General features: G+C 35.1%; 1 protein-coding gene and 1 long non-coding RNA gene across 2 annotated transcripts; both read left to right on the top strand.

The window, feature by feature from the left end:
* The first annotated feature begins 2,188 nt into the window (after positions 1-2,188).
* On the top strand, positions 2,189-12,085 carry LOC132616626 (uncharacterized). Its single transcript, XM_060331169.1, has 13 exons — positions 2,189-2,714; positions 5,049-5,201; positions 5,279-5,491; positions 5,578-5,667; positions 5,870-5,986; positions 7,005-7,274; positions 8,489-8,645; positions 9,062-9,139; positions 9,699-9,799; positions 10,262-10,432; positions 10,947-11,021; positions 11,146-11,253; positions 11,538-12,085. Exons 1-13 carry the CDS (start codon positions 2,319-2,321, stop codon positions 11,868-11,870), a joined length of 2,262 nt encoding a protein of 753 aa, XP_060187152.1. The 5' UTR covers positions 2,189-2,318; the 3' UTR covers positions 11,871-12,085.
* Positions 12,086-13,591: 1,506 nt separating this feature from the next.
* LOC132618468 (uncharacterized) lies at positions 13,592-16,326 on the top strand. Its single transcript, XR_009574111.1, has 3 exons — positions 13,592-13,780; positions 14,687-14,737; positions 15,952-16,326. It is a non-coding gene; the product is annotated as an uncharacterized LOC132618468 (long non-coding RNA).
* Positions 16,327-16,359: the final 33 nt, after the last annotated feature.

Genomic DNA, 16,359 nt, shown 5'->3' with positions numbered 1-16,359 from the left:
TGGAAGTTGTTGAACATTATTGACATATTCATAATCATTGCTTTACCTCGACCTGGTAATATGCATGCTTTCGTATTTGGACCCCGTAACATCATTATATTTTCCCAGTTAAGATATAATGCGCTTCCGACCTATTTCCATCTCGCTAATTAACATAAGCTTGAAGACTTTGACATTTACACATATATTAGTACTATAAAATTATCAACGGTAACTTTAACAACTTTTGGTTTGTAAATGAACATCATCCCAATACGTACGGAACTTTATAAAGTTTATAATAGGGGTACTGAGTTTTACATCTCATGCAGCACAAAGCGTCACTAATCCTAGGCGTTCTGAGCCAATATTATAGTCAATTACACACGAATATTCCTCTTGAATAAGCACAAAAAAATTGAAAACTTCTATGAGACTATGACTAAGGAAAAAGGCAACAACCTTTTTCATCAAATGCTCCACAAAACAACAAATCACAGGAAACTGAGTGCTTCCATATTTTGTCCTTTAGTCAAGTGATATTTATCTTTGCCTCAAAACTGAGTGCTCTACAAAATATTTTCCACCTTTTTAATCAAATTTTTGAATAAAGATTGTACATTATTGAACCTAAAAGGACAAAATAAGGGAATACCCCATTTAAAATAGGATTTAAGGCTGGATCGTACATTATTGAAATTTTCTTACAAAAAAAATCATCTTATTCTTAAATTTAATGAAATTAAATACATACTTTTGGTAAATAATATTTGTTACTAATTAATGTATCTAATACTCTTTAAAAATTAAGCATGCAACTTCTTAGTAAAACAAAAATCAATTCAAGGTAATATTTATGTTATATTTTCATAGTATAAAGAATTTTAAATGTTTTCTTACCAAAACAAAAATACACATATAATCCAAATCATATTACAAGCATATTACTTTAATACATTATAGAGTACATCATTTGGTTAAATGAATTCCCTATTAAGTATGCAAAAAATATGTAAAGAAGGATAAGCCAACGCCCAACGGTAACCTGTAGGGTACTTGGGAAAAGAAACACGGTCTCACATGTTGGCCAAAGACATCTTTAATTCCCTACAACGGAACTCCAGCCTGGACCTTGGAGCCTCTTAACGGGCCGGCATTTGTTTATTATTTTGATCATTTATTTCGAAGAAATAGTAAATATGGTCCCTCATGTTTAAAGATAGGTTCAAAATTATTTTTAAGTTGCATTGAAACAGTTTTGATCCAAAGTTACACTTTTAGTAGGCCTTTGGCCATGAAAACCAAATATTTTTCACTTTATTTGGAATTTTTAAGTTGGAGCTGAAGATAGAATTGTGTTTGGTTATAGTTTTTGCAAAGAATATTTGGTTGTTTGAATGTGGTGAAAGTGAAAATAATATTTTAGTTGTTTTTCAAATTCCAAATACACCTTCAAATTGTATTTGAAATTTTCATGGCCAAACACTGATCTTCAAATAAAGTGAAATAATTTTTCGGAAAAAAGTGAAAACTTCTCATGGCCAAACGGGTCCTTCGTCTCCGTCAAATATTTAACAATATATAGGAATAGTGAAAAAAAGATTTAATTATAGTGGGTGTTTGGATTGACATTTTACAAATAGCTTATAAGCTAAAAGCTAAAAGCTATAAGTTGGAAATGTACCTAATTTTTGGCTTTTAGCACCTTTTTAACTTAAAAGTAAGTGTTTAAAAGAACTTTTTATTTTTGGCAAACACTACAAATAATAGAAAAAGAGTTAAGCCAAAAAATACTTAAAATAAGTCAATCCAAACACCCTTGTAGTTCTGTCAGATCCTAAAATATGCAACATTAAAAAGTACACTAGACACTATATATATATAAAAAAATAGCAGAAAGTACACCTATGAAAGCTCCATCAAATTCTAAGAATAAATTAAAAATAGCAAAAACTATAAAAAATTATACAGCATAATACGTGTTTTCATTAAATCTAACAGACAATTATGTAAATATTTTAATAGAAACCTAGATTGTTAACTTTTGACAAACAGTAAGGATCAAAACTGTTCAATACATACTCAAGAGACTATTTTAAATTTATTCTCAAACATTAGGGATCATTTAGAAAAAATAAAAGGTGTAGTTAGACAACGAAAACGGCCCCACTTTTTTATCATCGTCGTGCGTATAAAGCTGGGCAAAGTAAAGTTAAGTACAAAAAACTTTCTCCAATACAGTTCATTTACCAAAATTAGACATCATCCCTATCCTCAATCAACGGCCAGTCACCGTCGCCAAAAAAGCCCTACTCAAATCATACATTTAATTAATTAAAATGGCAGAAGAATTCTCAAAATCAGTTGAAAACGGTGTACATCTATCAAAACGTATTTATTTCGGTAAAGACAGAGCAGTAGCTCCACCAAAACCAATAACATCAATGTATAAAACGGCGTCGTCATCATACTTACCGGAATCAGTTATGTGTTACGCTGTAATTAACGATCCAGGTATTGTTGATAACCCTGACATACCAAGTTATCAACCTCACGTGCATGGCAGGTGTGATCCACCTGCTTTGATTCCGTTACAAATGAACGGGATTTCAGTTGAAGCTGATTGTTATTTGGATCAAACGGCGTTTATTACTGTTAAAGGAGAGTGGCGTGTACATTGTGTTATGGGTAGTCGCAGTTGTGATTGTCGTATTGCTGTTCCTATGGGTGAACAGGTAATTTAATTCAATAATTTTTGTTTTCTTTCTAATTTAATGTGTTGTTTGTTTTAATTTGAAGTATTTTTTCTTTTTGTCTGAGTTGCCCATAACGTTTCTGTTTATGAGTTCTGTCATGCATATCGAGAGTCAATTTGACTAATTTTTGAAGCTGAATCGCATTAGATTAGGTTAACTGAAACGAATATTTACATATTAAAAAAAACAAAAACAAACTATACGAAAAAATAATATAAGTTGCGATTTTTCTCATGTCTAACAGGTATAATTCAATAATTTTTTCCTTTTGTGAAAAGTTTGTTCCTTTTCTTTTAGTTTTCAGTACTTGTTGGTCTGAGTTACTCATAAGGGTTGTTTTGGTACGCTGGATAAGGTTGGATATTCTCGGATTACGTTTGGGATTTAATTTAATTTGGGTGAAGGCATAAATTTTGTACCTTAAACGAAACAAAGTACTATAAATTTAATACTGCCAAACTTAGTCTTGGATATCCCACCTTATCCCATCAAATTTGGTACTCCCTCCGTTTCAGTTTGTTTGTCTGATTTGACTTGATACAGAGTTTAAGGAATAAAAAGAGACATTTGAATCTTGTGGTCCTAAATTAAAGATGTGTTTAATGCACTAAAATATCCTTTTGAGTCTTGTGGTTTTGAACTTGCCAGGTAGGATGTTTGAATTTGTTAACTTACTAAATATAGAAAGAGGTACTCTTTTGGTACATACCAAAAAGGGGAAGTAAGACACTTGAATTGGGATGGAGAGAATATTATTTGAATTGTGAACTTACTAAATATAGAAAGAGACACTCTTTTTGGGACAGAGCAAAAAGGAAAGTAAGACACTTATATTGGGACGGAGGGAGTATGATTTGGATTGTGAACTTAATAAATATAGAACAAGTCACTCTTTTTGGGATAGAGCAATAAGGAAAGTAAGACACTTAAATTGGGACAGTGGGAGTATTATTTTAGGATAAATTAGTCCAAGGATTATAATCCCGGGTAACTTAGTTTCTCTTTATGAGTTCTGTGATGCATGTAATGTCCTCTTTTGAAATTAATTAAGTAGAGATCTCATAACCAATCAAAAAAGAAAAAGAAAGGAATTAGAGATCACATAAAGCTCTTAGTTTTAGAGAAGTAAAAGATTCTTCCCCCCATTAGGTTATATATATGAACAATGTAAATAATTTTTACGCTATTGGTGTAGTTTAATCTTTAATTTAATAATAAGAGGTTTCTTGCTCGGTTCTAGCGGTAATCGGATCAGGTTTGCTATGAGAAGCTACTTGTAGGTTAAGATTATCTCAACTTGATGGTGTAAAAGGAAATTATAAACTGTTAGCGCACAATCTTAATCTCTTAGGAAATGTTTTTTCACAATGTGATTTCTAATGTTACCCTCTAAAGATGCCGATGATCCTGATAACACAGTTCTTTTTTTTTTTTTTAATTTTTTTTTTAAATTTTTTTTAGGAATACCTTTGGATTTTGTTATGTTTGTACTATAATTCTTTCCTCGCAAGGCAATGTAGCATGTCTAGTTGTAGGTATCTTCCCCATTCTGGTTCTCTGTATTAACGGTTACAAAGAACGTGGTGTTTCTTCTTTCTTCTCCTGTGTTCTTTTTTTGGTTTAAGGAGATCTTTTCTGTCTTCTCGTCTTTTTGTTGCGAAATGAACATAATTTAGCTCGTTTGGTGCTTTTATGACGTGAACCAAAGAGGCGACACAAAATAATTGGAATTAAGGCTTTGCTATTTTTGTAACATTTACATTAGGCCCAATCTCTACCTCTCAAGGTAGGGGTAAGGTCTGTGTACACTCTACCCTTTTTGTGGGATTTCACTGGGTTTGTTGTTGTTACGTTAGGCCTGGTGTTTGTCAGGTAGAAACTTGTACATTTGTTTAAGGGGTAAGTGTGAGATCAGAGAATCTAGTATTAGAGAGCCTCTAATTTGCCTTAATATTCAGGTTATTTGTATTGGAATGAAACGGACATGAGTAGAGCAGAATGGACATAGAGGATTTATATAGCCAACCCAACTAATTTGGGAAAGAGGGGTAGTTGATGATTGATTGGTGCTTTCATGACATGGGAGTTGTCAGCATAACGGAGATCTGATCAACTGTGTCTCATTGAATAAGTTGTCAGCATGACATTAATCTCAGCAGTTGTCTCATTAAAAGTTTTGCTTCTTATTCGTTATCAGAAAATATATATTTTGCTGCTTATGTTAGATTCTTCCTTGCTTCATGTTTTTTTGTTTCACAAAAGTGAAACATTGCTGATTGTTTGTTCTCAAGTGATAAATTATTTGGCTAACAGGGTTCAATTCTAGGTGTCGAGGTTGAGTTACCCAGGAAATCTTACTGCACTAAATTAGTTACCATGGATGATGCAAGCGAAACAGAAACGGTAGCCAAAATTGAAGATGGATGCTTTCTGAAGCCCCACATTTTTACCCTTACAATACCACAGGTAAATTTATCAGAGTGTCCTATATAACCCACTCTCTTCTTCATTATTGTTCAATCTAATGATGTACTTACCTCTAGGTGGATGGTGGTACCAACATCTCCATCACAATTAGATGGTCTCAGAAGTTATTATATTGCAATGGCCAGCTAACGTTGGACGTACCCTTTAGTTTCCCAGACTTCGTCACTCCAGCTGGAAAGAAGATCTCCAAAAGAGAAAAGATACAGCTTAATGTTAACTCTGGTCCTGGAACAGAAGTTATGTGCAAGACCACTAGTCACCCTTTGAAGGTGTGGCCTGTTATATATTCCACTGATTTTTAGTTTTGTGGTTGATGAACAATTGTGACATCAGGTTATATTTGTTTTGTTGTTAGGAGCGACAACGTCAGGCCGGAAAGTTGGGCTTCTTTTATGAAGCTGATGTCCTAAATTGGTCAAGTAGTAACTTTGTTTTTTCTTACACGGTAGGTCTTACATGAATTTGTGTTGATCATATAATATAAAGCATAGTTCTAACTTCCTGGAAGGGAAGGTCAAACTATTAGCCACTAGGGTAACTATCTTGCTGTTTTTTAGCTCCAGCAATGTTAAATTGACATTTTCTATATATCTGTTCACAATTTGGGCTGCAAGAAACTCTATCATCCATCACCACGCTGTTTTCAGGTTTCCTCGAGTCATACTCATGGCAGTGTATTTTTGCAATCACCTCCACTACTTGACAGTGACCAGAGAGAGATGTTTTGTTGCACTCTTTTTCCGGGAGACCAGCAGTGTAGGAAGGTTGGTATTCTTTTTCTTTTTCTTACGTTAACCTTTGCATTTAAAATTTGTTCTCCAAAAGTTTATTTTTTTTGACAAATTTATAGGAGACCAATGGATATCTGTTAGTTATTCTTCTACATTCAGCATCTATTGAGTCCTATGATGTTCCATCCTCATGCCAGATTGCTAGTTGCTCTTCTACATTTAGCATCTATTGAGAGCCTGTTTGGATTGGCTTATTTCAGGTGCTTTTAAGCCAAAATAGCTTTTAAGCACTTTTTTAGTGTTTGGGTAAAATAAAAAAGTGCTTTTAAGCATTTTTTTAATGCTTAAATAATAAATAACAAAAATAAGCCAAAAGTTATAAGCACATCCAAACAGGCTCTGAGTCCTATGATGTTCCGTCCTCATGCCAGATTGCTAGTTGCTCTACTAGGTCAAAAGACGTAATTGATGTGCTAAAGGATAGGTTGATTGTGTGGTTCAGCTAAAAAATATTTGCAGTTATTGGTATATGATCATGCATATTCATGCCCAACTCACCTGCTTTGTCCGGAAGATTACTTGATTAGTATTCACTTTTTGGAGGTGGAAAAATAAGATATCACAGCAATAACATTTATTGTTTCCATATTTATTTGAGCTTATATATTATCTGTAGAAGAGAAATCATCAACCAATAGCATTTAAACACGATCATGCATATTCATGCCCAACTCACCTGATTTTCCTAGAAGATTACTTGATTAGCATTTACTTTTCGAAGGTGGTAACATAAGATACAACAGCAATGCCATTTAGTATTTCCATATTTATTTGTGTTTTTATATTATCTATGAAGGTATGATCAACCAATAACATGTAACAGGAAGTAGGTAATCTTGTACTTGCAGAATATTTTGACTTGTTTTTTCATTATTTGTTCTCAATGTCCCTCTTATTGCTTTGAAGGACTATTATAAATATGAAGTGTCAATGCTCTTCTTGTACTTACTAAGGAAAAACTTTTTTCATTGTGACTTGAAATTTCTGATAGGTCTTCAGAAAGGAAGTGGTATTTGTTGTTGATATAAGTGGGAGCATGAAGGGAAAACCAATTGAGGATACCAAACAAGCGCTTTGTACAGCCTTGTCAAAGCTTGATTCCCAAGATCTGTTTAGTATAATAGCTTTCAACAGCGAAAAGTACCTTTTTTCATCATCGCTCGAGTTGGCAACCAAGAAGGCTATTGAAAACGCAACTCAATGGATTGGCACAAACTTTATTGCTGGTGGCGGCACAAATATTTTGAATCCATTGACTCAGGTCATACCCGATTTTTAAGATAACCGTTTCACGTTATATTATTTTTTTCATCTATTTTAGTTAGTTGCAAGCCATATTTTGTAACTTGTTAATCATCTCATCTATTGAGTTGGAGTAGATGATCTATCTGGGATAGTATCAAGCTTCTACGTTTGGTGAAAAACATGAAGAATGAAAAGAAAATGTAACAGTGGTCTGCTTGGTATTCGTATAAACTGCTTCCATATGAGCAGAATATCAAGGTTATAACGAACAGAACCACCGAGGGTTCTTCTTTTGCATTAATAACGGTTGCTATAAACAATGAAATGCAACTGAGAAATGCTTATTGTGTTCCGAACTTTTACATGGACTAGGACATTGAGTTATATATATATATATATATATATATATATATATATATATATATATATATATATACCTAATTTTTATCTATGGTTATAAAATGATTTAAGGATGAATTGTTGGTTTGCACGGTTGCTTTTAGTTGCTTCATGTGCATCTGTGACTGCATCTAGCTGGACACTAGGCTAGGCTGCAATTTACGTGACGTTCTATTCAAACTATGACCGACAAAAACGTTTGGGTGTTAGCCAGTATTTCTCATCTGATAAACTAGAAAAAATTGGGACACTATTTTTAGATATTCACAATCGATCATCTCTTCTCGATGCATGAGATTCTATTTAATGACACTGGTTTCGTCCCAAGAATATTTTCTCATCTGGTTTTGGGTGTTAGCCAGCATTTCTCATCTGATAAACTAGAAAAAATTGGGACACTATTTTTAGATATTCACAATCGATCATCTCTTCTCGATGCATGAGATTCTATTTAATGACACTGGTTTCGTCCCAAGAATATTTTTAGGACAGTAAGAACCTAGTTGTTAGTTGAATATCATTTGCTTTGAGCATTTTGGAAAAGAGAAACTAATATCCCTTTTTTCATCAATATATAATGGGAAAAAAATATATGGTCAATCTCTAACAAGAAGCATTATTTACACTTATTGTAACCTTATTTGCAAGTTGGCTGGATTTCCTGGGAGTCTGGCGCATATTGGACTGACAGGGAGATATACATTCATCTTCATCGCTTACTGTTCCTAGAATGTTGAGATCATGATATTGAAGTTCTACTGAATTCATAGAACTTTATCATACCTGTATATTTCTGACAAATCTAAGACAACACTTTTACCTTTATCTCAGGCCATGGAGATGTTTTCCTATACCAAGCAACACATTCCTATTATTTTCCTGGTCACTGATGGAGCTGTTGAAGACGAAAGACACATCTGTGATGTTCTGAAGAGTCATCTGATGCAAAACAAAATGATGTGCCCGCGGCTTTACACGTTTGGGATAGGTATGTATTCGGAAGAAGCATTGCCACCTCCAAAGTTCCCCCACCCACCCCCTGCCCATAAGAAAAGTATTTTGGTAGAGGAGATGTGCCCATAAGAAAAGTATTTTGGTAGAGGAGATGCATGAATCTCGGATTTTAACCTGACTAATCTTTGTTCAAAATCTTGCTAATCTACGTACTGGTTTTCATTTCGTCACATTTTCTGTATGCGTCCAAGCTCGGTAAGAACTTGTTTTTGTAGGTTGTGTGAATGTTTTGAGGAAGTAACCAAACTTTTGGCAATGCATCCCATTGGACACCTAAATCATGATGGTCTTAGATTTGGGGAGTTTTTACCGTTCTAGGGATCTGAATCGAATCATTTGTTCTTTGCAGTTATGCTTTTTAATAACAAATTCTAACTTGACTAATTTCAGGATTGTTCTGCAACCATTACTTTCTCCGCATGCTTGCGATTATGAGTCGTGGCCACTATAATGCTGCTTATGATGTTGGTAAGTTTAGTGATTCTGCAGCATTTTTTTAAAAAAATTTTCCCCATATATAAGCTCTTACAACAAGATTGAAGATAGCACTATAATTATTATCCTTCGATTCAAGGATTAAAATAGTTCGATTTCCTTCAGGATAAATTACTTTTTGATCTGGACATGGTCCCTTCTCTTTATATACTCCACTTAGTGTCAAATAATTTTGTATGCACAATTGTGACAACTGACTAGTTGAACTAAGACATTGGGATGAAGATAATATGGTAACTTATCCCGAAACAAGGATGACATGCACTCCTTATCTCAGTCCCACTAATAGTGATTTGTCCTGAGAATAATAGTGCCAGTTCCTATTTGTGTGACCATGACAACAATGCAAGTTTCCAGGACAGAGGTTTCAAAGAAGGTTCAGCAACTTGTTTCTGTTTTTTCTTGGGGGGCTGTTATAGTCAATACTATACTTGATATAGTGTTACATATGTTTTCTGCATTTTTTCGTGACTAATTGAATGCAGTTGTTGATTTTAGTTGCCTTCTCATTATGTTTGGTGGTCTTGTACAGATTCCATTGAAGTTCGTATGGAGCAGCTGTTCTCCAGGGCATCATCCATCATTCTTGCGAATATTGCCTTTGAGAACCTTGATGGTCTTGAAGAATTTGAGGTGCGCAAGTGAGGGAGGATATTTGTTCTTTTATTGATAATTCTTGGATGGATCACAATTATTATAGTGCAAACATTTAACTAATAACAAATCTAATCAGTTACAAGATTCTTACATATTCTTGCGAATATTGCCTTTGAGAACCTTGATGGGTCTTGAAGAATTTGAGGTGCGCAAGTGAGGGAGGATATTTGTTCTTTTATTGATAATTCTTGGATGGATCACAATTATTATAGTGCAAACATTTAACTAATAACAAATCTAATCAGTTACAAGATTCTTACATTGTTTTACAATAGAGGTCCTACGAATATATTTATGAAGAATTGGATACAACTACCTACGTATAATATGGATATAACTTTAGTATGATCTGCATGTTTTATTAATACATAAGTTTCATGCTGTTTCTCCTATATTAATTCATGCTTCCTAAGGAAACTACCCTTAAATTTGCTATAGGTGTTTCCCAGTCCAGTTCCAGACCTTTCATCCGAAGGTCCATTAGTGTTGTCAGGCAGATACCGAGGAGTATTCCCCGAGACGCTTAAAGCTAAAGGAGCCCTTGCAGACTTGAGTAACTTCTCCCTGGATCTGAAAGCTGTACAGGCAAAGGACATACCTCTTGATAAGGTAACATAACTGTCTTAGATAATAAGGTAACATAACTGTCTTAGATAATAAGGGAATCACAAACAGGATAACTTTTACCTCTTGTGAATCTGCATATTTCCTCCCAAGAGAAGAGCAGGTACAACGAAAGAATCATCTAAGTGTTACTTTAGTAGCTGTACTGGCCTTATATGCCTGGTGGGCATTCATGAACCTTTGCACGTTTGTCGAAGGCTGTGGAGAACTTGGTGAAGGTGATCATGGTCTGAGTGTGTGTATTCAGCTGTGAGATTTCTAGAGCTTCAACGACTACCATGTCTTGTGCTGAGTTCTTTGGTTACTTATACATCAATGCCTTTTTAACGGGCCTTTAGGAGTTTTTAACAGTTCAACCATATATTTCCTTAATTTGGCTGCTGATTTTTTTTTTCTGGCTTTTCTGCTGCCTACTGAATTACTTTATCCATTAGTAAGAGAGAGAATATTAGATTTAAGAGATACATTGATTCAATTGCTTTCTATGTTAAATGTGCAGGTGTTGGCGAGGCATCAGGTTGAACTACTTACTGCTCAGTCCTGGTTGACTGAAAATAAGGACCTTGAAAAGAAGGTTGCCACCACCTCCTATATTACATTGGAATGCCTAGTTGGATTTTTACGATCTGATGATCTTTGCCCGTGTATTCTTGACTTCATTTTTTTTGGAGTTTTTACCATCCTTCTCCTACTTGCAGATAGCACAAACAAGTATACAAAATGCCATCATTTCTGAGTATACACGCATGATATGGATAGAGACCGAAAGAGGCAAAGTAGTCACTGAATCAACCTCCAAGCGGAAGGTAGGGACTTACTGATCATAAACAATTTAGTGTTTATGCTAAGATCTGGCAGTTCTGAGTAGTCAATTATAAGCAGAGTATACTTGAAAGAGTAGTTGAAATAGCTATTTTCTAATTTTATTTGGTTCGTTTAAAACATCTTTTTACTGGAATCATGAGTTGTGCTTATATGCCGTATAGCAATGAAGTTGCCACAATAGGCATAAGAATATAAAATAGTCTCTGTGATTTGAAAGATCAGCACCCCATTGCATTTTTTCTTTAACCAAAGTTTAATGAAGCAGGTCTCCACTGCTTCTAAGAAGATTGAAGAGCCTAAAGTGCAGAAAAAGATACTGCTACAGAATCTTGGGGTTGGTTTTGGTGACTACAGTGCGACGGCTGAAAATATTCCTCCTGGAATCGCCGAGATAAAACCTGAAACAGCAGAGATTCTAGCGAAGGCAGCATCTAATTGCTGCGGAAAAATGTGTGACATATGCTGTTGCATGTGCTGTGTTCGGACGTGTTCAAAGATGAACGATCAGTGTGCAATCGTGATGACACAGTTCCTGGGTGCCATGGCATGCTTAGGTTGCTTTGCTTGCTGTGAATTATGCTGTGCTGGAAGTGATTGATGAGAAAGTAATTGTATAGCTTCCCTGCAATCCTGTTGTATATTGTGTCAAATATACTATTTTACATTTTCATGAGCAATCTGTTAGTGTCTTATGGTTCTTGTGAATAGTATGTATCTATTTATCTACCTAAGTAATTGGACAGAAGTTTTACCAATTGCTTCACTGTAATGTAGAACTAGACATGATCAACAGAAATAAACAGGAACTTATAATGGGATGCTGTAGAAACCAATTTCTGCTAGTGTATAACTGGAAAAGAAAATCCTACACCCCGGAGATGGTTCTCCCCAACGCTCAAAATTGTGATCGAGATTCTAGAATGCAATTATCGCCGGATTCTACGCTATTTCAATGTTAGTGACAGCGAGAAATAAGCTTACTCTCAAATTTTACATCCGTTGATGGTTTTAAAAAATATTTACAGAATTATAGTGTGTTTGGCCAAGTGCTTTGAAGGTTAACAGTATTTTTTTCTAAAGTGAAATAATTCTCTTTTAATTGAGGCATTTAGCCAACAAAAAAAAGTACTTTTAACCGGTAGCAGAAGCGTTTTATTGCAAAGAAGCTAAGAATTGCTGCCCTTTTCAAAAAGCAAGGGCAAAAGTGGAAAGTTAAATTTTTTTCAAACAAATAATTCTTACCATAAATTTATATTTTCCGAATTATTTTTCATTAATTTGCACATCTTTCATATTAAATCAAACTCTTTTCTCCATATTCTTTTTGGTTTCCTTCATATCTTTTTTTTTTCCTTTGTTTTTGTCTAGCTCTCTTCTCCTCTTCCTCTTCGAAGTAACAAGACCATCTCTATGAAAATACGAGTAATGTATTTTTCACATAACTTTAAAAGGCTTTCATAATAAATATTTAAAATAATTTTCTCTCTTTAAATAATTCTAATAATAAAATGTGCCTTGATATTGTCCTTTTTTATAATTTGACACTCAAAAGACACTTTTAAAGATTCACTATATACAATCTGCTCGTCAAAAAATGAAAAATTACTTCTCAAACGAATTGGCCAGCTACAAACGGCTTTACTTGAAGTAATACTGATGAAGCACTACGGAAGAAAGCATGGATGACAAAATGATATTGAATCTTACCATGTGAACTGTTACACCCCGTACTTCGGAGAAACACTGTTAAATTTGAATGTAAGAATGTCGAGTTACGACTAGGTAAAACAACTTTGGAGTATGAGGAATGAGGCATTATTAAGTATATTGTTTAAATAATGGATGATTATGATCTTGTAAGTCGTAATCGGGAAAGAGTATTTTAAAACACAAGAATATGGTCATTATCATGCATAATAAGTGATAAATATCATGTATGGAGGGTTTCGGAATATTTCGAGATCGAGCAAATTGAAGAAAATAAGTTCGACGAAAATTTGAGAAATGCTGGATAGATTTTTAGTCAACTTTGGAGGGGTATATCTCTATCCATATTTGGAGTTTTAAGGCGTTTCAAAAGCCTAAAATGAAGTTCGTCAAGTCTAGTTTATGATGCAACAAACCACTCATCGATAGGACGTCGGAGTAGAGAATTATAGACGTTACAAACTGAACTGTCGCGCAGAAACAACACTGCTACAGCACTGCAACAGTACCGCTACAGCACTGCTACAGTACTGTAGCCACAGTGACGCCGTTTCAGCCCTTATAAAAAGGGGCAAACCCCTATTTTTTATCATCTAAAAACTTCTCAAATTTTCCAGGAAATTCAGCAACAAAAAGGGGCCTAAATCTCACATAAAAGTGAGGATTGTGAGTAAAATTTCAAGCTACGAAGTACTAATCGAAGTCCGGGCAACGCATAATCACGAATATAATTTTGTTTGGAGTTAGAGGAGCACGGGAACAAGAAAATGTTGAAGAATTTGCTACTTTCATAAAAACAAGGTAAGAATTAATTCCTTTTTCTTATGTTATGAAGGTTTGTTTGCGTTGTAGTATGTAGAAATGAGTAGAATTTATGGAAATATGGAAGTTTGCAAAGTGGGTGTGTATATATGTAAGTGGCCATATATGTATATTGCTGTATAGGTAATATGGGTTGAATTTTATATTGTATTCTAGTTGTGGTTATGGTGGAATTCATATTGGAAATGGAAGTTGAATGACTTTGGTTGAGGTTGGAAATATGGAATATAGCCATGTGGTGTATAGAAGTAGAATGGAAATGGATTAATTTTGTTTAATGTGTTAGTTGTGTTGTGGTGAACCTTATGATGTAAATGAAGGTTAAATGGCTTAAGTTGGCATTGAATTGGAATGTAGAAGATTATGTCACTTTAGAATTATTTTGTGATATTATGGAAATGAAGTTGTTAAGATGTGAATTATGATTATAGTTGATGAAATTGGAAGATGGAAGTATGTTATGGATATGTAGGTTGAATATTAGAAGTTTTGGATGAATTATGACTTTGGTGGAAAGTTTGTATATTTTGTATATCTTGTGAATATTTTGTGGAAATGATATGAAATGCTTCCGAATTATGTTGTAATGATCTTGATTAGTAATGAATATGAAAATGTCGATATTGATTTGAAAATACGAAGTTGGAATGAAGGCTACGACGTTATGTTGGAAAGATGACTAATTATGTTATATTGCGTTTTGTAGTGATTATTGTTGTTGTTGGTGTTGTTGTTGGGTTGTTGTTGATTGTTTTGGCCGAGTTGCATTCTCGGGGGCGCTATATGTATAGGGGAGATGCTGCCCAAATTTTTGTAGAAAATGTTGACTCAAGATTTAGGACTTAAGTCTTATGGCTAACAATTGGTAAACGTGACCATTTGTAGATTTCGGGCGAAACGGGAATTGAATTCGGAAAGGCGTAAAGACCACATAAGGTATGTAAAGCTATCCCGATTCTTCTTTTGGCATGCCCTAGGTGTACTAGGATCAGATTTGAGCCTCGGAAAGCGTTCTGCTCATCGGAATCCGCATTTGAAAATACCCCTTTTTCATTCAATGGAATTGAACCCTATAAGTATGCTTTATTGAAAGAATTGTGCAAACTTCCGAAAATTGTCTAGAAAATTATGGAATGTCCCCAGAACCGCCGTATGTGACTTTATAAGCTTAAAATACGTAATTTGAGCCCACCGCTTTGTTTGTCCTGGGGTGGGCCCACAATTTCCGATTTTACCCTTTACGTGTTTATGACTTGTCTTCGAGCATTTTTTTTAAGAAATATTCTAACTACTCTCTTAACTACTAAATAAAAAAAATCATTTTAATATTTCATTAAGCCTTATGAATTGTTTTGGAACTTGGAAACGATCTCTGAAAAATTATGCTTTCGTAACCCATTTTGACATTCGAATTTCACTTACCTTGACTCCGCCCGATTTCATTGATTTGATCTGTCATTCGATATGCTTCATTGAGTCTCTGGAAATATATATGGTATTTTTATTGCATTTAGTTTCTCACTACTCCATTCGTGGATGCCCCAATGTTTCCCACACTGAGCCCGGGCCAGGATATGTTCTCAAGCGTCTTCCACTGCATTGTTCGCCGTGCCTCGATGTGAGGGGGCAGGTATACGGGTACATGGGTTGTGGAGTATGCTGTGCCATGTACACTATTCTGATATGATATGATATGATCTGATATGGCCATCTGATATGATATGTTATGTTACGGGGTTATTCCCCTTCTCTGATTCCTTATGAGTTGTGGCACCAGTGTCGGGGGGGTGACCACGTTCTGTCTGCCGAGTCCCCTAGCAGGGGCCGGATATGATATGGCATATGTTTCTGTACATACTCTTCATGTTTTGAAAATATGCATTTGATACTCTGGACATCTCACTCACATTTCTGTACGTTCTGTTCCGGTTATGATTTTGTTCCGTAATGGGACCAGGTATGACATACGTTTCCTGTAAGTACTATTTATGCTTTATGATCAGCATTTTGCTAATCTGGATATTCCGTTCATTTTTCTGTACCTCATGTTCCGATTATGACTTTGTTTACTACGTTCCATGCTTTACATACTCAGTACATATTTCGTACTGACCCCCTTTCTTCGGGGGCTGCGTTTTCATGCCGCGCAGGTACAGACTACAGATTTGCTGACCCACCTGCCTAGGACACCTATTCTGCTATTCTGGAGCGCTCTTTTGTCCAGAGCCTATACTCTGGTACAGTCTGCTTCTGTTGGATATATGTACGCTATTCAGGGGTACGACGGGGCCCTGTCCCGTCTTATGTTTCTGTTATGTTCTGTAGAGGTCTGTAGACATACATGTGGGTTCTGTATATGTTTTGGGTTGCTATGATTTGTGATAGCCTTATCGGCTTCCATGTGCTATATATGTTCCTCTGTGACACTAGTAACGTCGACTGACTTTTATATTTATATAATCTGCTAGTCTGCTGGTTTGGGTTATTGGGTACGTTTGGGTGTCCAGCACGGACACTAGTCACGGCCTACGGGGTTGGGTCGTGACATGAACTCTACA

The sequence above is a fragment of the Lycium barbarum genome, chromosome 11 (assembly GCF_019175385.1).
Source record: "Lycium barbarum isolate Lr01 chromosome 11, ASM1917538v2, whole genome shotgun sequence".
NCBI classification, from domain to species: domain Eukaryota; kingdom Viridiplantae; phylum Streptophyta; class Magnoliopsida; order Solanales; family Solanaceae; genus Lycium; species Lycium barbarum.
This window is presented reverse-complemented; position numbering and strand designations above follow the sequence as displayed.